Here is a 23,543-nt window from a genome sequence, read left to right as displayed (position 1 = left end):
GCTCGTTTTTCGTATGTGGGTAACAACATTTAACTATGTATATATATTTCCGAATTGGTTCAGCCGCCACCCGCCCGCATCTAGTTAAAATCTATTTTTACCTGCCCGACCCGCAGTTTATCCGCGGACTCCGCAGTTGTGTCCGCAAACCACGCATCTCTAATACACACTATATATACACATGCACACACATACTGTATATGCACTATATAGACACATGTACACATACTATATACACACTATATATACATATGTACACACATACTATATACACACTATATATACACATGTACACACATACTATATACACACTATATATACACATGTACACACATACTGTATATACACTATATATACACATGTACACACATACTATATACACACTATATATACACATGTACACACATACTATATACACACTATATACACTCATGTACACACATCCTATATACACACATGTACACACATACTGTATATACACTATATATACACATGTACACACATACGTATTCATTATTATAATAAACATGTTTTCAAAATAAATGTCATATTTGTTCAAACTCTGAATGACGTTTGAAAATGTTCTCCAACAGAAGACTTGGACCTCATGTGAAGCAAAGATGTGATGGAGGACCAAACAGGAAGAAGTGAACTATATTCAGAGTCAGAACTTCACTATTCAGACTTCATCCCAAGTGAACTATATTCAGAGTCAGAACTTCACTATTCAGACTTCATCCCAAGTGAACTATATGCGGAGTCAGAACTTCACCATTCATCCCAAGTGAACTATATTCAGAGTCAGAACTTCACTATACATACTTCATCCCAAGTGAACTATGTTCAGAGTCAGAACATCACTATTCAGACTTCATCCCAAGTGAACTATATTCAGAGTCAGAACTTCACCATTCAGAATTCATCCCAAGTGAACTATATTGAGAGTCAGAACTTCACCATTTAGACTTCATCCCATGTGAACTATGTTCAGAGTAAGAACTTCACAATTCATCCCAAGTGAACTATATTCAGAGTCAGAACTTCACTATTCAGACTTCATCCCAATTGAACTATAATCAGTCAGAACTTCACTATTCAGACTTCATCCCAAGTGAACTATAATCAGAGTCAGAAATTTACCATTCAGACTTCATCCCAAGTGCGTTATATTCAGAGTCAGAACTTCACCATTCAGACTTCATCCCAAGTGAACTATATTCAGAATCAGAACTTCCCCATTCAGACTTCATCCCATGTGAACTATATTCAGTCAGAACTTCACCATTCATACTTCATCCCAAGTGAACTATACGCGGTATGGCGTAGTGGGTAGAGCAACCGTGCCAGAACCTGAGGGTTGCAGGTTCGCTCCCCGCCTCTTACCATCCAAAAATCGCTGCCGTTGTGTCCTTGGGCAGGACACTTCACCCTTGCCCCCGGTGCCACTCACACCGGTGAATGAATGATGAATGATAGGTGGTGGTCGGAGGGGCCGTAGGCGCAAATTGGCAGCCACGCTTCTGTCAGTCTACCCCAGGGCAGCTGTGGCTATGAAAGTAGCTTACCACCACCAGGTGTGAATGAATGATGGCTTCTCACTTCTCTGTGAAGCGCTTTGAGTGTCTAGAAAAGCGCTATATAAATCTAAGTCATTAAGTCATTATTATAATCAGAGTCAGAATTCCACATTCAGACTTCATCCCATGTGAACTATGTTCAGAGTCAGAACTTCACCATTCATCCCAAGTGAACTATATTCAAAGTCAGAACTTCACTATTCAGACTTCATCCCAAGTGAACTATATTCAGAGTCAGAACTTCACCATTCAGACTTCATCCCAAGTGAACTATAATCAGAGACAGAACTTCACCATTTAGACTTCATCCCATGTGAACTATGTTCAGAGTCAGAACTTCATCATTCATCCCAACTGAACTATATTCAAAGTCAGAACTTCACTATTCATACTTCATCCCAAGTGAACTGTGTTCAGATTCAGAACATCACTATTCAGACTTCATCCCAAGTGAACTATATTCAGAGTCAGAACTTCACCATTCAGACTTCATCCCAAGTAAACTATATTGAGAGCCAGAACTTCACCATTTAGACTTCGTCCCATGTGAACTATGTTCAGAGTCAGAACTTCACCATTCATCCCAAGTGAACTATATTCAGAGTCAGAACTTCACTATTCAGACGTCATCCCAAGTGAACTATAATCAGAGTCAGAACTTCACTATTCAGACTTCATCCCAAGTGAACTATAATCACAGTCAGAACTTCACCATTCAGACTTCATCCCAAGTGAACTATATTCAGAGTCAGAACTTCACCATTCACACTTCAACCCAAGTGAACTATATTCAGAGTAAGAACTTCCCCATTCAGACTTCATCCCAAGTGAACTATAATCAGAGTCAGGAATTCCACATTCAGACTTCATCCCATGTGAACTATGTTCAGAGTCAGAACTTCACCATTCATCCCAAGTGAACTATATTCAAAGTCAGAACTTCACTATTCAGACTTCATCCCAAGTGAACTATGTTCAGAGTCAGAACATCACTATTCAGACTTCATCCCCAGTGAACTATATTCAGAGTCAGAACTTCACCATTCAGACTTCATCCCAAGTGTACTATATTCAGAGTCAGAACATCACCATTTACACTTCATCCCAAGTGAACTATGTTCAGAGTCAGAACTTCACCATTCATCCCAAGTGAACTATATTCAAAGTCAGAACTTCACTATTCAGACTTCATCCCAAGTGAACTATGTTCAGAGTCAGAACATCACTATTCAGACTTCATCCCAAGTGAACTATAATCAGAGTCAGACCTTCACCATTCAGACTTCATCCCAAGTGAACTGTATTCAGAGTCAGAACTTCACCATTCAGACTTCATCCCGAGTGAACTATATTCAGTCAGAACTTTCCCATTCAGACTTAATTCCAAGTGAACTATTTTCAGAGTCATAACTTCACCATTCAGACTTCATCACAAGTGATCTATATTCAGAGTCAGAACTTCACTATTCAGACTTCATCCCAAGTGAAATATATAATCTGAATCAGAACTTCACCATTCATACTCCATTCCAAGTGAACTATATTCAGAGTCAGAACTTCACCATTTAGACGTCATCCCATGTGAACTATGTTCAGAGTCAGAACTTCACCATTAATCCCAAGTGAACTATATTCAGAGTGAGAACTTCACTATTCATACTTCATCACAAGTGAACTATGTTCAGATTCAGAACATCACTATTCAGACTTCATCCCAAGTGAACTATGTTCAGAGTCAGAACTTCACCATTCAGACTTAATCCCAAGTAAACTATATTGAGAGTCAGAATTTCACCCTTTAGATTTCGTCCCATGTGAACTATGTTCAGAGTCAGAACTTCACCATTCATCCCAAGTGAACTATAATCAGAGTCAGAACTACACCATTCAGACTTCATCCCAAGTGAACTATAATCAGAGTCAGAAATTCACCATTCAGACTTCAACCCAGTCACCAGAACCTGCACACCTTTTCAAAATAAGAGTCAAATGACAAGTGGAACACAACAATTTAAATTGTTGGTTCAGATCCACTCAAACCTGTTGATGATATAAATTATATTTTATAAATAATACTGTCACATCAGTGCCCCCCCCCCCCCCGATAATAACCAACATAGGTTGATCCGTGAATCATTTTCATCATGACGCACATGCCGCGCCCCCCCCTCCCCCCCCAAAGAATTATGTTAGCTGAACAGTTCCAGCTGCAATAACACTCCACTTCTCTTTGAAGCTTCAAGTGACAGTTAGCTAACATGCTAACAACTTGTCTTGTGAGCGTGAGGAAGACCTCCAAAAGAGGGCGTGTCCAAAGTGCAGACCACAAAGTAACTGTTTTTTATCTGGTTTTAGAACTGTTTTTAAACTGGTTTTAATTCATACATTTTGTTGCACTGCACTAACATCACCACAAGGTGGTGCAGGTTTTACCAAATTATACACCTTGTTGCACTGCACTAAAATCACCACAAGGTTTGTACAGTTTTACTAAATCATAAACTTTGTTGCACTACACTAAAAACACTACAAGGTGGTGCAGTTTTACTAAATCATACACTTTGTTGCACCGCACTAAAATCACAACAACGTGGTGCAGTTTTAACTAAATCATAAACTTAGTTGCACTGCATTAAAGGCACCACAAGGTGGTGCAGTTTTACTAAACCATTCACTTTGTTACACTGCACTAAAAGCACCACAAGGTGGTGCAGTTTCACTAAATCATACACTTTGTTGCACCGCACTAAAATCACCACAACGTGGTGCAGTTTTGACTAAATCATACACTTTATTGCACTGCACTAAAATCACCACAAGATGGTGCAGTATTAACTAAATCATAAACTTTGTTGCACTACACTAAAATCACCACAAGGTGGTGCAGTTTTAACTAAATCATACACTTTATTGCACTGCACTAAAATCACCACAAGGTGGTGCAGTTTTAAGTAAATCATACACTGTTGCACTACACTAAAATCACCACAAGGTGGTGCAGTTTTAATAAATCATACTTTGTTGCACCACACTAAAAGCACCACGAGGTGGTGCAGATTTACTATATCATACACTTTGCTGCACCTCACTAAAAGCACTACAAGGTGGTGCAGTTTTAACTAAATCATACACTTTGTTGCACCGCACTAAAAGCACCACAAGGTGGTGCAGTTTTATCAATCAATCAATGTTTACTTATATAGCCCTAAATCACGAGTGTCTCAAAGGGCTGCACAAGCCACAACGACATCCTCGGCTCAGATCCCACATCAGGGCAAGAAAAAACTCAACCCAATGGGATGACAATGAGAAACCTTGAAGGGGGCCGCAGATGTGGGGGCCCCCCCGGGCGACCGGTGCAATGGACGTCAAGTGGATCTAACATAATAATGTGAGAGTTCAGTCCATAGTGGGGAAGAACAGAAAAGAGACGGCAGATCAACTGGTCTAAATGGGGGTCTATTTAAAGGCTAGAATATACAAATAAGTTTTAAGATGGGACTTAAATGCTTTTACTGAGGTAGCATCTCTAACTGCTACTGCTAGAACATTCCAGAGTACTGGAGCCCCAATAGAAAACACTCTATAGCGCGCAGACTTTTTTTGGGCTCTGGGAATCACTAATAAGTTCTTTGAACGCAGATTTCTTGCCGGGACATATGGTACAATACAATCAGCAAGATAGGATGGAAACTAGACCCTTTAATATTTTATACCTAAGTAGTAAAACCTTAAAGTCACATCTTAAGTGCACAGGAAGACAGTGCAGGTGAGCCACTATAGGTATATATATATGTATATATATATATATATATATATATATATATATATATATATATGGGTATATACAGTAAAGGCGTAATATGATCAAACTTTCTTGTTCTTGTCAAAAGTCTAGAAGCTGCATTTTGTACCAACTGTAATCTTTTAATGCTAGACATAGGGAGACATGAAAATAATACGTTACAGTAATCGAGACGAGACGTAACGAACACATGAATAATGATCTCAGCGTCGCTTGTGGACATAATGGAACAAATTTTAGCGATATTACGGAGATGAAAGAAGGCTGTTTTAGTAACACTCTTAATGTGTGACTCAAACGAGAGAGTTGGGTGGAAGATAATACCTAGATTCTTTACCGGGTCGCCTTGTGTAATTGTTTGGTTGTCAAATGTTAAGGTGGTATTATTAAATAGGTGTCGGTGTCTAGCAGGACCGATAATCAGCATTTCCGTTTTCTTAGCGTTGAGTTGCAAAAATTTAGCGGACATCCATTGTTTGATTTCATTAAGATACGCCTCCAGCTGACTACAATCTGGCGTGTTGGTCAGCTTTAGGGGCATGTAGAGTTGGGTGTCATCAGCATAACAGTGAAAGTTAACATGTATGATGTCACCTAGCGGCAGCATGTAGATGCTGAAGAGTGCAGGGCCAAGAACCGAACCCTGGGGAACTCCGCACGTTACCTTAACATACTCCGAGGTCACATTGTTTTGGGAGACGCACTGCATCCTGTCAGTAAGATAAGAGTTAAACCAAGACAAGGCTAAGTCTGACATACCAATACGTGTTTTGATACGCTCTAATAAAATATTAAGATCGACGGTATCAAAAGTAGCGCTAAGATCAAGTAGCAGCAACATGAATGACGCATCAGCATCCATCGTTAGCAATAGATCATTAGTCACTTTTGCGAGGGCTGTCTTTGTAGAGTGATTTGCCCTGAATCTGGATTGAAAGGGTTCAGTTGTTGGCACCGGTGGTGCAACAATTTTTTCAAGGATTTTCTAAATAAAGGGACGGTGGGACACCGGCCAGTAGTTTACCATGAGGTCAGGATCGAGGTTAGGTCTTTTGAGCAGAGGATGAATAACCGCTTTTTTGAATGCTAGGGGAACAGTGCCAGAGGAAAGTGATAAGTGTATAATATTTAGCACTGATGGTCTTAATATTACAAACAGTTCCTTGATAAGTTTCCCAGGAAGTGGGTCAAGTAAACATGTTGTTTGTTTTATCCCATTTACACGCCGTAGGAGTTCCTCTGTTATTTCATCAAAAAGAGAGAGACTATTTTGGAGGGCAATATCCGTCATACATGCATTCTTATCTGTGTTAATAGAACTCAGTTGTAGCTTTAATCTCCTTTCTAATGAGTTCAATTTTCTTATTAAAGAAATTCATAAAGTCATCTGCCGAGTGGGTAGAGCTACTGGGAGGAGTCCCTTGTTGAGTTAGCGATGCTACTGTACAGAACAAATATTTAGGATCGTTTTTGTTGAGGCGGATGAGATTTGAGTAGTATTTAGCTTTAGCTAAGGAAAGCATGCGTTTATAAATTATTAAACTATCACTCTGCTTGATGGAAAACATCAAGTTTAGTCACGCACCATTTGCCATCCAGCTTTCTACATGATAATTTAAGAGCTCTAGTTTCTTCTGTAAACCACGGGGTACGCCTTTTAGGGGCCCTTTTTAGCTTTAGCGGTGCTATACTCTCAATGGTTTTGCGCAGGGCATCGTTAAAGTTGTTAGTGAGGTTATAGAGCCCACATCATTTGGGAATGGTGCCATTACTGAAGGCAGTAGGCCAGCAAGAGTCATCGTTGTGGCAGCATTAATGTTGCGGCTGCTAAAGCAGTTATTATTATTAGTATGTTGATAATGAGTCAGAACTTCGAATTTTATAAGGTAATGATCGGACATTACTTTTGTATACGGGAGTATCATAACTTTGGAGGTGGTGACACCCCTGGCAAGCACTAGATCTATCGTATTACCGTTGCGATGCGTGGGTTCATTTATTATTTGTGTAAGACCACAGCTATCAATTATAGTCTGGACAGCCACGCACGGAGGGTCTGATTGGGAAGTCCCCCAATATAATTATATTGTCAGCGTGCGTCCCTAGATCAGTAACGAACTCTGAGAATTCACTGATAAAGTCTGAATAGGGCCCTGGGGGCCGGTAGATAACAGCCAGGTAGAGAGGCAGCGGTGCGACAGACCTCATAGTAAGCACCTCAAATGATTTATATTTATTACTTAGGTTAGGGGTAAGGTTAAGGTTTTCATTGTATATTAGTGCGACCCCCCCCACCCCTTTTCAGGGGACGGGCAATTTGCGCATTCGTATAGTTAGGAGGAGATGCCTCGTTCAGCGCAAAAGATTGTTGTCTCAATGACCTCATTAACTAATAACGTTTTGGGAGACTGATTTTATGTTTAAAAAGCTCATATTATAGATAGTGGGCTGTTTTGAGCAATTTTTGTTAAAGTTATCTGTAGTAGTAATATTAATAATGTTGCGTTTATTTTGCGTAGTGCGCTTTAAATAATTTCAACCATATCTAGGAATTGATATGACGGGAATCTTCAGATTGTTTGCTTTGTGCTGCGATACTCTGAACGCATCATAATTTGCCACCTCAGTAGAATGCATGTCCACCTCTATCACAGTCACTGCAGAAAAAACATGATGTGAGTTGTGTATTATTCTAGGAAAAATGCTATGTGTACAGGGATTTTCCAGCCTGGCACTGGCTAGTTCTAGCTTAACTGACTCCTCAACCGGACTAACAGACACTGTAATTGCCTGTGTCCGAGCTCGCTCTAGAGTAGTTAGTCAAGTGTGACTCAAACAATAATCTATGTTCCCACACAGGATGATGGCGCCTTCCTGGTTAGGGTGAAGGCCGTCCCTCATCAACAAGCCCGGTTTGCCCCAGAAAGAGGGCCAATTATCAATAAACGTTAGTCCGTTGTCTACAAAAACTAGCCAGCCACTTGTTAAGCGAGACTAATCTGCTATATCTCTCATCATTGCCTCTCGCAGGCAGGGGCCAGAGACAAGTACTCGATGTCTGGACATCTTTCTAGCGAGATTACAAGTCCTAGCTATGTTCCTCCTTGTAATCTCTGACTGTCTCATCCTAGTGCCATTGAAGCCAACATGTACAAGTATGTTTGCAAAACTAGTGGTGCGATTAGCCTGTCGTACGTGTTTACTAGGCCTGGTGCGAGTTAGCTCCCTAAGATTAGCTTCAATGTCAGGTGCTCTGGCCCCGGGAATACACTTAATTGTGGCTGGTTTGCTAAGCTTTATGTTTCAGGTGATGGAGTCCCCTATGACTAATGTGTGGTGCCCGGTAGATTGAGGTGTAGGACTAGCTAAAGGGCTAAATCTAATATGCGTCTCAACCGTTTCAGCGAGCAGTCACTCAAGGCAAACCGGAACCGGAACTAAATCATACAATTTGTTGCACTGCACTAAAAGCACCACAAGGTGGTGCAGTTTTAACTAAATCATACACTTTGTTGCACCGCACTAAAAGCACCACAAGGTTGTGCAATTTTAACTAAATCATACACTTTGTTGCACTGCACTAAAATCACCACAAGGTGGTACAGATTTAACTAAATCATACACTTTTTTGCACCGCACTAAAAGCACCACAAAGTGGTGCAGTTTTAAGTGAAAAGGTGCAGTAGAAGTTACATGTTCACACCTACAAGAAAAGAGAGAACATAGTTCATAAAGTGGTTTAGTTGTCAGTGAACATCAACACTAAAAAATGGCTGCACTTTGGACGCTCACCTTCACCTTAAGTTGTACACCATGGAATTGTTGACTCCCAAGTCCTGAGAGTGATGTCACCACAAGTCCTGAGAGTGATGTCATCACAAGTCCTGAGAGTGATGTCATCACAAGTCCTGACTTCATGTCTGTGTGAAGTCCTCGGCATTAGACACGGTTATTGAAGTGAACATTGTATTATAAGTCATGTGTTCATAATGGTTATTGAAGCACACCCTTCTCTTCACTGAAGGTGACAACATGAAAACAACATTGTATTATAAGTCATGTGTTCATAATGGTTATTGAAGCACACCCTTCTCTTCACTGAAGGTGACAACATGAAAACAACATTGTGTTATAAGTCATGTGCTCATAAAAAGGCAACATTCCTCTTCTCTTACATGTCATGTTCACAGGATTGATGTCACCTCAATATCATCTTCATCGTCCTGCTCTTCAATCTGTATCTGCTCTGGACTACTTCCTTCTCTTGCACTTCTTCAATAAAGGAATTATTGCAGTTGATTTCCTCACTGGAACAAACATGATCTTTGTTTCCTTTGGAAATAAATGTCAAAATTCTTGTTCAAAATGAAGTGAAATCTTTATTAAATGTTGATGTAATAAATAGCATCCACTGATCCGTGTGATGTCATCTCAGCAACACCACCGTATCGCTTTAACAGAGCTCTGTTTGTAAAATGAATGTTTGCTGTATCATTTATGTGCCGATACAACCTTTTCACTTTTGATACACCGGTAACGCAGCCTTGCGTATCGGGTAATATCTATGTGATATCAGCAGAAGAAGAAACCATGTAGTGCACTTTTCATGTTGTCCATAAAAAGTTGTTAAAGATGTTTTTGGAAACAAACGGGCGGTGAGCCGACACTGCAAGGACCACACGAGTCCCAGGACTTTGGTGTCATCCCAGTGATACCATCACCCTGGGGGGTCTCACCCTGCAGGAAGTCATAGTCCCCCTCCCTGGAGGCCTGAACACAAATCACACTAGTCAGCACTGCAACATGGAGGTCTTTAGTACACTAGTCAGGACTGCAACATGGAGGTCTTTAGTACACTAGTCAGGACTGCAACATGGAGGTCTTTAGTACACTAGTCAGGACTGCAACATGGAGGTCTTCAGTACGCTAGTCAGGACTGCAACATGGAGGTCTTTAGTACACTAGCCATGACTGCAACATGGAAGTCTTTAGTACACTAGTCAGGAGGTCTTTAGTACACTAGTCAGCACTGCAACATGGAGGTCTTTAGTACACTAGTCAGCACTGCAACATGGAGGTCTTTAGTACACTAGTCAGCACTGCAACATGGAGGTCTTCAGTACACTAGTCAGGACTGCAACATGGAGGTCTTTAGTAGACTAGTCAGGACTGCAACATGGAGGTCTTTAGTACACTAGTCAGGACTGCAACATGGAGGTCTTTAGTACACTAGTCAGGACTGCAACATGGAGGTCTTCAGTACACTAGTCATGACTGCAACATGGAGGTCTTTAGTAGACTAGTCAGGACTGCAGGTCTTCAGTGACTCAACCATTCAGTCAGTCACAACAAGTCACTTGACAATGTTTACACTTTTCATTGTTTATACAACATTCAAAATGAAATAGTTGTTAGTAAAAATGTTGTCTACAACAGCAGCTGGTTGACATACAGGAATTAGAAGATGATGATTGTGGACACATGGTTGAAATACAGTTGTTATTTACCTGCTGGATCAGTTGTGAATGGTCTGATTCCCACACCTGGTAGAGAGGTAATATCATCTGAGCAGTCCTGCACACACACATGATGACTTAGTGTTCATCCATACATCCTAAGTGTACACATGATGACTTAGTGTTCATCCATACATCCTAAGTGTACACATGATGACTTAGTGTTCATCCCTACATCCTAAGTGTACACAATGATGACTTAGTGTTCATCCCTACATCGTAAGTGTACACAATGATGACTTAGTGTTCATCCCTACATCCTAAATGTACACATTCATCATTCTTATTAATTTTCATTCCAAATCCATTCAGAATGTACAAAAATCTATTTAAAAAACAAAACAATATTTTTTAATAGGAATCAATTTTCAAAAATATGTTTTAGGCCATCTCCATTCAAGCAGAAGATCTTTTCTAACCTGTTTTGAACAAGTTTCATTATAATGATCACAAATAACACCTTGAGAGAATCAAGAATCAATTCCCAATGGAATCATAACCCCAGGAAAGGCAATCAAATAGAAAGGTTAGAGTCCTACATAGTTGTTAAATCAACCCACTGTCATATCACTGCAATACTAGCACTATACTGTCACATGTGTGATATCATCAGCAGAGTGTTTACTTGTGTGAGATATCATGTGCGATACAAGCAGACTGTTTACTTATGTGAGAGATCATGTGCGATCCAAGCAGAGTGTTTACTTGTGTGAGATATCATGTGCGATGCAAGCAAAGTGTTTACTTGTACAAAGCTGACAGACCGTTAACATCCAATAAACAAACAATTTCTTATATTTTACTCAAGTCATCTACAAAAGGTAAACATGCGAGGCTATAGGCTACTAGGAGCTAGCAGCTACACAACAGCTAAGCACACAAGCTAGACATAGGTAATAATCATTGAACAATAAAAGGTGACAAGTATCAAATAATTATAGTTACATATTACTTACAAGTACACAGTCAAGTCAAGTCAGATTAGAAAGTATCCAGTAACAAACGTGTCTGCATTATTCAACATATGTTGAATGGAATTTAAGTTGAAAAAAATCTTGTAAGTTGTTTACCTTTTGAGCAGACATGGGTCGAAAGGAAAGAAAGAATCCAGCGTGTTGGTGTTGGTGCTCACACTGTGGCCCCCTGTTGAGCTGCGCACCACAGGCAGCCACTGGCGCTTATTTCGCTCCATGATGGTGTAACAAAACACCAACTGATACTTCCTGGGAAGCAAACAAGTTGATTCTTTTAGGCACAATCACATTGAATTCTTGAAATGGTTGACAAAATTATCCTTCATGTAAATCTTTTGTTCGCCTGGCTGCAAACATGCTTTGTTTACCTGGTGATGGCTGCAAACATACTGGTGACAACTGGAAGACACACTTTCAGAGGGTTGAGGTGACACATCACTATCTTCTCCAGGTTTAGACTCTCAAGGTACTCCACACCTAACACAAACATATACATACAGTGGTGGTCAAAAGTTTACATACACTTGTAAATAACAATGTCATGGCTGTCTTGAGTTTCCAATCATTTCTACAACTCTTATTTTTTTGTGATAGAGTGATTGGAGCACATACTTGTTGGTCACAAAAAATATTCATGAAGTTTGCTTCTTTTTTTAATTTATTATGGGTCTACTGAAAATGTGACCAAATCTGATGGGTCAAAAGTATAAATACAGCAATGTTAATATTTGCTTACATGTCTCTTGGCAAGTTTCACTGCAATAAGGCGCTTTTGGTAGCCACCCACAAGCTTCTGCTTGAATTTTTGACCACAAAATTGGTGCAGTTCAGCTAAATGTGTTGGTTTTCTGACATGGACTTGTTTCTTCAGCATTGTCCACACGTTTAAGTCAGGACTTTGGAAGGGCCATTCTAAAACCTTCATTCTAGCCTGATTTAGCCATTCCTTTACCACTTTTGACGTGTGTTTGGGGTCATTGTCCTGTTGGAACACCCAACTGCGCACAAGACCTAATCTCCGGGCTGATGATTTTAGGTTGTCCTGAAAAATTTGGAGGTAATCCTCTTTTTACATTGTCCCATTTAAAGCACCAGTTCCATTGGCAGCAAAACAGGCCCAGAGCATAATACTACAACCACCATCCTTGACGGTAGGTGTTCCTGGGATTAAAGGCCTCACCTTTTCTCCTCCAAACATATTGCTGGGTATTGTGGCCAAACAGCTCCATTTTTGTTTCTTCTGACATCACATGGACAAATATAAAACCTTCTGGAGGAAAGTTCTCTGTATAGCAGTATAGTGCGGACAATATATGGGAATACATTTAGTGGGTGTGGCTTATATAGGGGTGCACTCTATAGTGAAGAAAATCCACTAATTGTTAGGAGAAAAAATTACATTGTTCTACCACAGACATAACTGTAATTACATAAGAGAGTACCTTTCTTCATGTTCCCTGCAAGGATGGCTGTGTGTCTGAAGATGAGTGTGTAGAAGACAGCCTGACAGGCTGCGTAAAAGGCTCCATGGAGGTTGAGGTCACAGCAGTCCTGTCCAGCCCCCCTGTCCATGTAGCCATGGATCCAGGAGATGAGCAGGTCCAGGCAGGCTCGCACCGTGCTGCAGGGAGACGGTTAGGTTAGGGCCAGAAGACTCACTGGGGAAGGTGAGTAAAATATGCTCACAGCACAGGGATGAACTTGGCTCGCGCCAGCAAGCTTCCCATGTAGCCCGCGGCCGCCTGGCGCAGGACGGCGGGCTGAGTGGGGTTCTGCAGGATTCTCCACAGGTTGTCCAAAAAGGCCTCAGCAAGGGTCTGAACAAGGACGACACAGCAGCTATTCTCAATGTGAGCGTGGAATGTGTGTGTGCAGAAGAAGGTCCGTACCGATAAAAGTCAAAATGCCAACTATTGTGCCAATAATCAGTCCATCTCTATTCAATATAGAGCCTGAAGGTCTAGGACAGGGGTGTCCAAACTTTAGGACTTAGGGGCCGCATTGGGCTGAAAAACTTTAGCCAGGGGCCGAAAGCCAACTGCATGTAAAGTAACTACTATATATATATATATATATGTATATACCGGTATATATGTATGTATATATGTATATATATACATATATATATATATATACATATACATACACACATTAAAATTTATATATACACATGTATATATGCATATGTACATACAGTATATATATATATATACATACACACACACACACACACACACACACATATATATATATATATATATATATACACACACACATATATTTACACACATATATATACACATTAATATTTATATAGAGCAGCACGGTGGAAGAGGGGTTAGTGCGTCTGCCTCACAAAACGAAGGTCCTGAGTAGTCGTGAGTTCAATCCCGGCCTCGGGATCTTTCTGTGTGGAGTTTGCATGTTCTCCCCGTGACTGCGTGGGTTCCCTCTGGGTACTCCAGCTTCCTCCCACCTCCAAAGACATGCACCTGGGGATAGGTTGATTGGCAACACTAAATTGGCCTTAGTGTGTGAATGTGAGTGTGAATGTTGTCTGTCTATCTGTGTTGGCCCTGCGATGAGGTGGCGACTTGTCCAGGGTGTACCCCGCCTTCTGCCCGATTGTAGCTGAGATAGGCTCCAGCGCCCCCCGCGACCCCGAAGGGAATAAGCGGTAGAAAATGGATGGATGGATGGAATATTTATATATACACATGTATATATACACATACACACACACACACATATTTATATATACACACACACACACACACACACACACACACACACACACATATATATATACACATCTTTATATATAGATATACACACACATACAAACCCCGTTTCCATGAGTTGGAAAATTGTGTTAGATGTAAATATAAACGGAATACAATGATTTGCAAATCTTTTTCAACCCATATTCAGTTGAATATGCTACAAAGACAACATATTTGATGTTCAAACTGATAAACTTTTTTTTTTTGCAAATAATCATTAACTTTAGAATTTGATGCCAGCAACGTGTGACAAAGAAGTTGGGAAAGGTGGCAATAAATACTGATAAAGTTGAGGAATGTTCATCAAACACTTATTTGGAACATCCCACAGGTAAACAGGCAAATTGGGAACAGGTGGGTGCCATGATTGGGTATAAAAGTAGATTCCATGAAATGCTCAGTCATTCACAAACAAGGATGGGGCGAGGGTCACCACTTTGTCAACAAATGCGGGAGCAAATTGTTGAACAGTTTAAGAAAAACCTTTCTCAACCAGCTATTGCAAGGAATTTAGGGATTTCACCATCGACGGTCCGTAATATCATCAAAGGGTTCAGAGAATCTGGAGAAATCGGTGCAGGTAAGCAGCTAAGCCTGTGACCTTCGATACCTCAGGCTGTACTGCATCAACAAGCGACATCAGTGTGTAAAGGATATCACCACATGGGCTCAGGAACACTTCAGAAACCCACTGTCAGTAACTACCGTTGGTCGCTACATCTGTAAGTGCAAGTTAAAACTCTCCTATGCAAGGCGAAAACCGTTTATCAACAACACCCAGAAACACCGTCGGCTTCGCTGGGCATGAGCTCATCTAAGATGGACTGATACAAAGTGGAAAAGTGTTCTGTGGTCTGACGAGTCCACATTTCAAATTGTTTTTGGAAACTGTGGACGTCGACCAAAGAGGAAAAGAACCATCCGGATTGTTATAGGCGCAAAGTTGAAAAGCCAGCATCTGTGATGGTATGGGGGTGTATTAGTGCCCAAGACATGGGTAACTTACACATCTGTGAAGGCGCCATTAATGCTGAAATGTACATACAGGTTTTGGAGCAACATATGTTGCCATCCAAGCAACGTTACCATGGATGTCCCTGCTTATTTCAGCAAGACAATGCCAAGCCACGTGTTACATCAACGTGGCTTCATAGTAAAAGAGTGCGGGTACTAGGGATGTCCCGATCCGATATTTGGATCGGATTGGCCGCCGATATTTGCCAAAAAATGCGTATCGGCAAAGCATGGGAAAATGCCGATCCAGATCCAGTTTATAAAAAAAACTACGGTCCGTGTTTTCCAACGCACCGATTTAAATAATACATTCCACTTTTCTGCTGCTCCCTAATTTCCGTTCCGCATTTTCCAGCACACCTTCAACCCATCCACAGGTCTGTGAATTCTCACGCAGTTGCTTTTAGCTGCTGGCATTACACGACAGGCTCTTCTCACTCTTTTCTGTGTCTCCCTCTTACACACAGCAAGCGCACCTCCTTACACACGTCACATACTGTCACGTCATACGTCTCATACGTATACGTCCTCTCCCAGCAGAGAGGTAGCAGCATGGCTAACGTTAGCTGTGATGCTAGCGCAGCCGTGTGACCAACGTTCCCTCTCACGTGCGCGCCTGCGCAATTACGCACTGCTCAAGAGTCCTCTGCGCACGGCAAATCTATGCCACGCACAACATCAAATAAAAAAATAAGCGCATAACAATTTTCGACACACGGACACGACAGAGAAAACAGTTTTCGTCATCATTGTTCAAATATTGTAACGTCTGTCGAGACGCTTATCTCCATTCGGTGCCACACGTCCACACCATCAAAATGCCGAGGCAAACATTTCCAGATCAACACCGTATGAAAAAATTAGTGATTTTTTTAGTTGTGATTTCCTTCTCTGCATGAAAGTTTAAAAGTAGCATATATTAATGCAGTATGAAGAAGAATGTTTTAATGTAGACATGCAAGCCTTGAAAGAAAATTTTGAAAATCAAGACTACATTTCCTGCAAATTGGTGCATTTCTACCCTATATTTTAACTTTAGATTTATTCTCATATCAAACTCTTTTGGCTGTCTTTTTGACACTTACATCCGGCGCCCCCCTCCACACCCTGGATTATAAATAATGTAAATAATTAAATGTGATTATCTTGTGTGATGACTGTATTATGATGATAGTATATATCTGATGGTATATATCTGTATCATGTGGACCCCGACATAAACAAGTTGAAAAACTTATTGTGGTCAATTGTACGGAATATGTACTTCACTGTGCAACCTACTAATAAAAGTCTCAATCAATCAATCAAAACACATAGAATCATCATACTGCTGTGATTATATGCATCAAGTATTCATTCAAGGCTAAGGCAAAATATCGAGATATATATTGTGTATCGCAATATGGCCTTAAAATATCGCAATATTAAAAAAAGGCCATATCGCCCAGCCCTAGTTCAATGATGCCATTTCTGTTTGTCATGTATAATTTTGTCTATTTTTTGTTTATCCTTGAATAAACAGGTCAGTTTCTTGTTACCAACCATTGTGTATTATTCAAACTCCCCTAATTCAGCTGGCTAGTTGTTATCAAGAGTACTAAAACCCTTTTCAACATGATTCTGACAACTAAGTAGGCTAAATAACTTTAAACTTTAATACATGCTCGGATAGGCCAGTATCGGTATCGGTCAGTATCGGTATCGGATCGGAAGTGCAAAAACAATATCGGTATCGGATCGGAAGTGCAAAAACCTGGATCGGGACATCCCTAGCGGGTACTAGACTAGCCTGCCTGTAGTCCAGACCTGTCTCCCATTGAAAATGTGTGGTGCATTATGAAGCCTAAAATACCACAACGGAGACCCCCGGACTGTTGAACAACTTAAGCTGTACATCAAGCAAGAATGGGAAAGAATTCCATCTGAGAAGCTTAAAAAATGTGTCTCCTCAGTTCCCAAACGTTTACTGAGTTTACAGTGGTGAACATGCCCTTTCCCAACTACTTTGGCACGTGTTGCAGCCATGAAATTATATACATATGTATATATATATATACATATATATATATATACACACACATATATATGTATAAATGATAATGATAAATGGGTTGTACTTGTATAGCGCTTTTCTACCTTCAAGGTACTCAAAGCGCTTTGACACTACTTCCACATTTACCCATTCACACACACATTCACACACTGATGGAGGGAGCTGCCATGCAAGGCGCTAACCAGCACCCATCAGGAGCAAGGGTGAAGTGTCTTGCTCAGGACACAACGGACATGACGAGGTTGGTACTAGGTGGGGATTGAACCAGGGACCCTCGGGTCGCGCACGGCCATTCTTCCACTGCGCCACGCCGTCCCTATACACACACATTTTTATGTACATTAATATTTATATATACACATGTATATATGCATATGTACATATATACACATATATACATACACATATATATATATATATATACATACACATATATATATATATATATATACACACACACACACACACATATATATATATATATACACACACACACACACAGATATATATATATATATATATATATATATATATATATATATATATATATATATATATATATTTATATATACACTAGAGATGTCCGATAATGGCTTTTTTGCCGATATCCAATATTCCGATATTGTCCAACTCTTAATTACCGATTCCGATATCAACCGATACCAATATATACAGTCGTGGAATTAACACATTATTATGCCTAATTTTGTTGTGATTCCCCGCTGGATGCATTAAACAATGTAACTTTACCATGAATTGATTAACAGTGCACCCCGACTTAAACAAGTTGAAAAACTTATTGGGGTGTTACCATTTAGTGGTCAATTGTACGGTATATGTACTGTACTGTGCAATCTACTAATACAAGTTTCAATCAATCAATCAAAAACAAGGTTTTCCTAGATAGATAGATAGATAGATAGTACTTTATTGATTCCTTCAGGAGAGTTCCCTCAGGAAAATTAAAATTCCAGCAGCAGTGTACAGAATTGAGATCGAATTTAAAAAGTAAAAAGTAAATAATGGGGGTATAAATGGAAACAAAATAGAAAAATATTACAATAAGAATAAAAATAAAAAGCAACAACGAGAATACAAATATAACAGTAAAATAAGAATATAACAAGAGAAAATAGGCAGTGGTGACCGTGTTATGAAAAAAATAAGAACAACTTCAACTCCAGTTATGGAAAAATTTTGAAACAGATACCGATAATTTCCGATATTACATTTTAAAGCATTTATCTGCCGATAATATCGGCAGTCCGATATTTTCGGACATCTCTAATATACATATATATTTACATATATATACACATATTAACATTTATATACATGTATATATATGTATGTATGTATATACAGTACATACATACACATTTATACATACACATACACATACATATATACACAGACATACATATATACTTATATACAAACATATATACACACACACACACACACACACACACACACACACACATATATGTACATACATATATATATATATATATATATATATATAAACACATTTATATAAACGCACACACATATATACATATATGTATACATATATATATGTATATATATGTATATATATATATATATATATATATATATATATATATATATATAAACCCATTTATATACACGCACACACATATATACATATGTGTGTGTATATATATATATATATATATATATATATATATATATATATATATATATATATATATATATACAGTCAAGAAAATAAGTATTTGAACACCCTGCTATTTTGCAAGTTCTCCCACTTAGAAATCATGGAGGGGTCTGAAATTTTCACGGTAGGTGCATGTCCACTGTATGAGAGATAACCTAAAAAGAAAAATCCAGAAATCACAATCTATGATTTTTTTAACAATTTATTCGTGTGATACAGCTGAAAATAAGTATTTGAACACCTGTCTATCAGCTAGAATTCTGACCCTCAAAGACCTGTTAGTCCGCCTTTAAAAGTCCTCCTCCACTCCACTGTATTATCCTGAATCAGATGCACCTGTGTGAGGTCGTTAGCTGCATAAATACACCTGTCCACCCCATACAATCAGTAAGACCCAAACATTCAGCATGGCGAAGAGCAAAGAGCTGTCCAAAGACACCAGAGACAAAATTGTACAACTCCACAAGGATGGAAAGGGCTACGGAGAAATTGCCAAGCAGCTTGGTGAAAAAAAGTCCACTGTTGGAGCAATCATTAGAAAATGGAAGAAGCTAAACATGACGGTCAATCTCAATCGGAGTGGAGCCCCATGCAAGATATCGCCTCGTGGGGTCTCAATGATGCTAAGAAAAGTGAGGAATCAGCCCAGGACTACACGGCAGGACTTGGTCAATGACCTGAAAAGAGCTGGGACCACTGTTTCCATGGTCACTGTTGGTAATACACTAAGACGTCATGCTTTGAAATCATGCATGGCACGGAAGGTTCCCCTGCTTAAACCAGCTCATGTTAAGGCCCGTCTTAAGTTTGCCAATGACCATTTGGATGATCCAGAGGAGTCATGGGAGAAAGTTTTGTGGACAGATGAGACCAAAATTGACCTTTTTGGTCATAATTCCACTGTGCGTGTTTGGAGGAAGAAGAATGTTGCGTACCATCCCAAGAACACCATCCCTACTGTGAAGCATGGGGGTGGTAGCATCATGCTTTGGGGGTGTTTTTCTGCTCATGGGACAGGACGACTGTACTGTATTAAGGAGAGGATGACTGCAGCCATGTATTGTGAGATTTTGGCCAAAAACCTCCTTCCCTCAGTCAGATCATTGAAGATGAGTCATGGCTGGATCTTCCAACATGACAATGACCCAAAGCACACAGCCAGGAAAACCAAGAAGTGGCTTTGTAAGAACCATATCAAGGTTCTGGAGTGGCCTAGCCAGTCTCCAGACCTAAATCCAATTGTAAATCTTTGGAGGGAGCTGAAAGTCTGTGTTACTCAGTGACAGCCCAGAAACCTGACTGGTCTAGAGAAGATCTGTGTGGAGGAGTGGGCCAAAATCCCTCCTGTAGTCTGTGCAAACCTGGTGAAGAACTACAGGAAACGTTTGAACTCTGTAATTGCAAACAAAGGCTACTCTACCAAATATTAATGTTGGTGTTCAAATACTTATTTTCAGCTGTATCACACAAATAAATGGTTAAAAGAGCATAGATTGAGATTTCTGGATTTTTCTTTTTAGGTTATCTCTCATACAGTGGACATGCACCTACCATGAAAATTTCAGACCCCTCCATGATTTCTAAGTGGGAGAACTTGCAAAATAGCAGGGTGTTCAAACACTTATTTTCTTGACTGTATATATATATACACACACACACATATATATATATATATATATATATATATATACACACACACACATATATATATATACACACATATATACACATTTACACACATATTTAATATACGTTGTGTCCTGAGCAAGACACTTCACCCTTGCTCCTGATGGGTGCTGGTTAGCGCCTTGCATGGCAGCTCCCTCCATCAGTGTGTGAATGTGTGTGTGAATGGGTAAATGTGGAAGTAGTGTCAAAGCGCTTTGAGTACCTTGAAGGTAGAAAAGCGCTATACAAGTACAACCCATTTATCATTTATTTATTTATATACACATAAACATATATACACACACACACATATATATATATATATATATTAGGGCTGTGAATCTTTGGGTGTCCCACGATTCGATTCAATATCGATTCTTGGGGTCACGATTCGATTCAAAATCGATATTTTTTTCAATTCAACATGATTCTCGATTCAAACACGATTTTTTTCCCGATTCAAACGATTCTCTATTTATTCAATACATAGGATTTCAGCAGGATCTACCCCAGTCTGCTGACATGCAAGCAGAGTAGTAGATTTTTGTAAAAAGCTTTTATAATTGTAAAGGACAATGTTTTATCAACTGATTGCAATAATGTAAATTTGTTTTAACTATTAAATGAACCAAAAATATGACTTATTTTGTCTTTGTGAAAATATTGGACACAGTGTGTTGTCAAGCTTATGAGATGCGATGCAAGTGTAAGCCACTGTGACACTATTGTTCTTTTTTTAATTTTTATAAATGTCTAATGATAATGTCAATGAGGGATTTTTAATCACTGCTATGTTGAAATTGTAACTAATATTGATACTGTTGTTGATAATATTCATTTTTGTTTCACCACTTTTGGTTTGTTCTGTGTCTCCTTTCAAGTGCTCTGTTTATTGCAGTTCTGAGTGTTGCTGGGTCGAGTTTAGTTTTGGAATTGGATTGTATTGTTATATCGGTTTTTTTTTTTTAAATGAGAATCGATTCTGAATCGCACAACGTGAGAATCGCGATTCGAATTCGAATCGATTTTTTCCCACACTCATATATATATATATATATATATATACCGTATTTTCCGCACTATAAGGCGCACCTAAAAACCACACATTTTCTCAAAAGCTGACAGTGCGCCTTATAATCCGGTGCGCCTTATATATGGGTTAATATTAATATTAATTTTCATAAAGTTTAGGTCTCGCAACTACGGTAAACAGCCGCCATCTTTTTTCCCCGTAGAAGAAGCGCGCGGTGCATGCTGGGATATGTGACGTTTCATTTCCATTTGTGTGTTTATGTAAAGACCCCAAAATGGCTCCTATTAAGTGTGTTGTCTGTCTAATTATAAATAATGCAGACGAGGCATGTTAACTGAGTTCTCAACGTTTACTCACAGCGTGCTCATAACCACATTCTAACTGCCAGCACATACAACAACGCTTCTCAGGGCTACCGCGCATGCTCGTCACTATCGTTGCATGCTGGGTAGTGTAGTTGTTATATTTGCTAGCTCATAACATCACATTAAGAGACACGCTTACGCGCTTAATTCAATACTCGCCGTCATTCCGGGTGGATTGACAAAAGACCTCCAGCCGCTAGATATTGGTGTCAACAGGGCATTCGAAGCTAGACTGCCAATTGTGTGGGAACAGTGGATGACAGAAGGCGAACACACGTGACGTTCACCAAGACAGGGAGACAGCGCCAGACGACATACGCCAACATCTGCCAGTGGATCGTAAATGCCTGGGCAGATATTTCGGTCACAACTGTGGTCCGAGCTTTCCGGAAGGCAGGATTCACAGAACTGCTGGACAACAGCGACACTGACTCCGATTACTTCGACGAGACGGAGCCGGCCATTTTGTATCCCACATTCGCCCAACTTTTCAATTCGGACACCGAAGGAGAATAATTCGAGGGATTTATGAATGAAGAATAACTTCAGAAAGTGAGCGTTATGTTTATTTTGTGTGTTGTGACATTAACGTTCGAGCAACATTATGTTGCTATTGCTCTGCACTATTTTGAATTTTACTATGTTTGTGATTGCACATTTGCGTACATTTTGGGAGTGAACAGAGTTGTTAGAACGCTGGTTTTTAATATATTATTAAAGTTTGACTGACCTATCTGACTGTTTTTTTGACATTCCTTTAGCGCAGTTAGATGCGGCTTACAACACGGGGCGGCTTATAGGTGGACAAAGTTTTGAAACCTACTCAGTGGCCTAGTGGTTAGAGTGTCCGTCCTGAGATCGGTAGGTTGGGAGTTCAAATCCCGGCCGAGTCATACCAAAGACTATAAAAATGGGACCCATTACCTCCCTGCTTGGCACTCAGCATCAAGGGTTAGAATTGGGGGTTAAATCACCAAAATGATTCCCGGGCGCAGCCACCGCTGCTGCCCACTGCTCCCCTCACCTCCCAGGGGGTGATCAAGGGTGATGGGT

The 23,543-nt window shown here is 39.8% G+C and overlaps 2 protein-coding genes across 3 annotated transcripts in view; one reads left to right on the top strand and one right to left on the bottom strand.

Moving 5' to 3' along the window:
• LOC133620314 (syntaxin-binding protein 4) overlaps positions 1 to 5,416 on the top strand; it is a 116,801-nt gene extending 111,385 nt beyond the window's left edge. For both annotated transcript variants that reach the window (XM_061981705.2, XM_072915975.1), the window contains exon 21: positions 594 to 5,416. In XM_061981705.2, the coding sequence (XP_061837689.1) occupies positions 594 to 613 (20 nt within the window). In that variant the 3' untranslated portion in view covers positions 614 to 5,416. The remainder of the gene's footprint in view (positions 1 to 593) is intronic.
• Positions 5,417 to 9,735: 4,319 nt separating this feature from the next.
• The window catches only part of rrn3 (RRN3 homolog, RNA polymerase I transcription factor), a 73,536-nt gene continuing 59,728 nt past the window's right edge, over positions 9,736 to 23,543 (bottom strand). The window contains exons 12-17 of the mRNA XM_061981707.2: positions 13,559 to 13,689; positions 13,315 to 13,493; positions 12,241 to 12,349; positions 11,969 to 12,121; positions 10,890 to 10,956; positions 9,736 to 10,152 (exon numbers count right to left, since the gene is read on the bottom strand). Of these exons, the coding sequence (XP_061837691.2) occupies positions 10,009 to 10,152; positions 10,890 to 10,956; positions 11,969 to 12,121; positions 12,241 to 12,349; positions 13,315 to 13,493; positions 13,559 to 13,689 (783 nt within the window). The 3' untranslated portion in view covers positions 9,736 to 10,008. The remainder of the gene's footprint in view (positions 10,153 to 10,889; positions 10,957 to 11,968; positions 12,122 to 12,240; positions 12,350 to 13,314; positions 13,494 to 13,558; positions 13,690 to 23,543) is intronic.

The sequence above is a fragment of the Nerophis lumbriciformis genome, linkage group LG24, assembly GCF_033978685.3.
Source record: "Nerophis lumbriciformis linkage group LG24, RoL_Nlum_v2.1, whole genome shotgun sequence".
In the NCBI taxonomy this organism is placed as follows: Eukaryota; Metazoa; Chordata; class Actinopteri; order Syngnathiformes; family Syngnathidae; genus Nerophis; species Nerophis lumbriciformis.
Note: the sequence above shows the minus strand (reverse complement) of the source record. Positions and strands in the feature narration are given on the sequence as shown.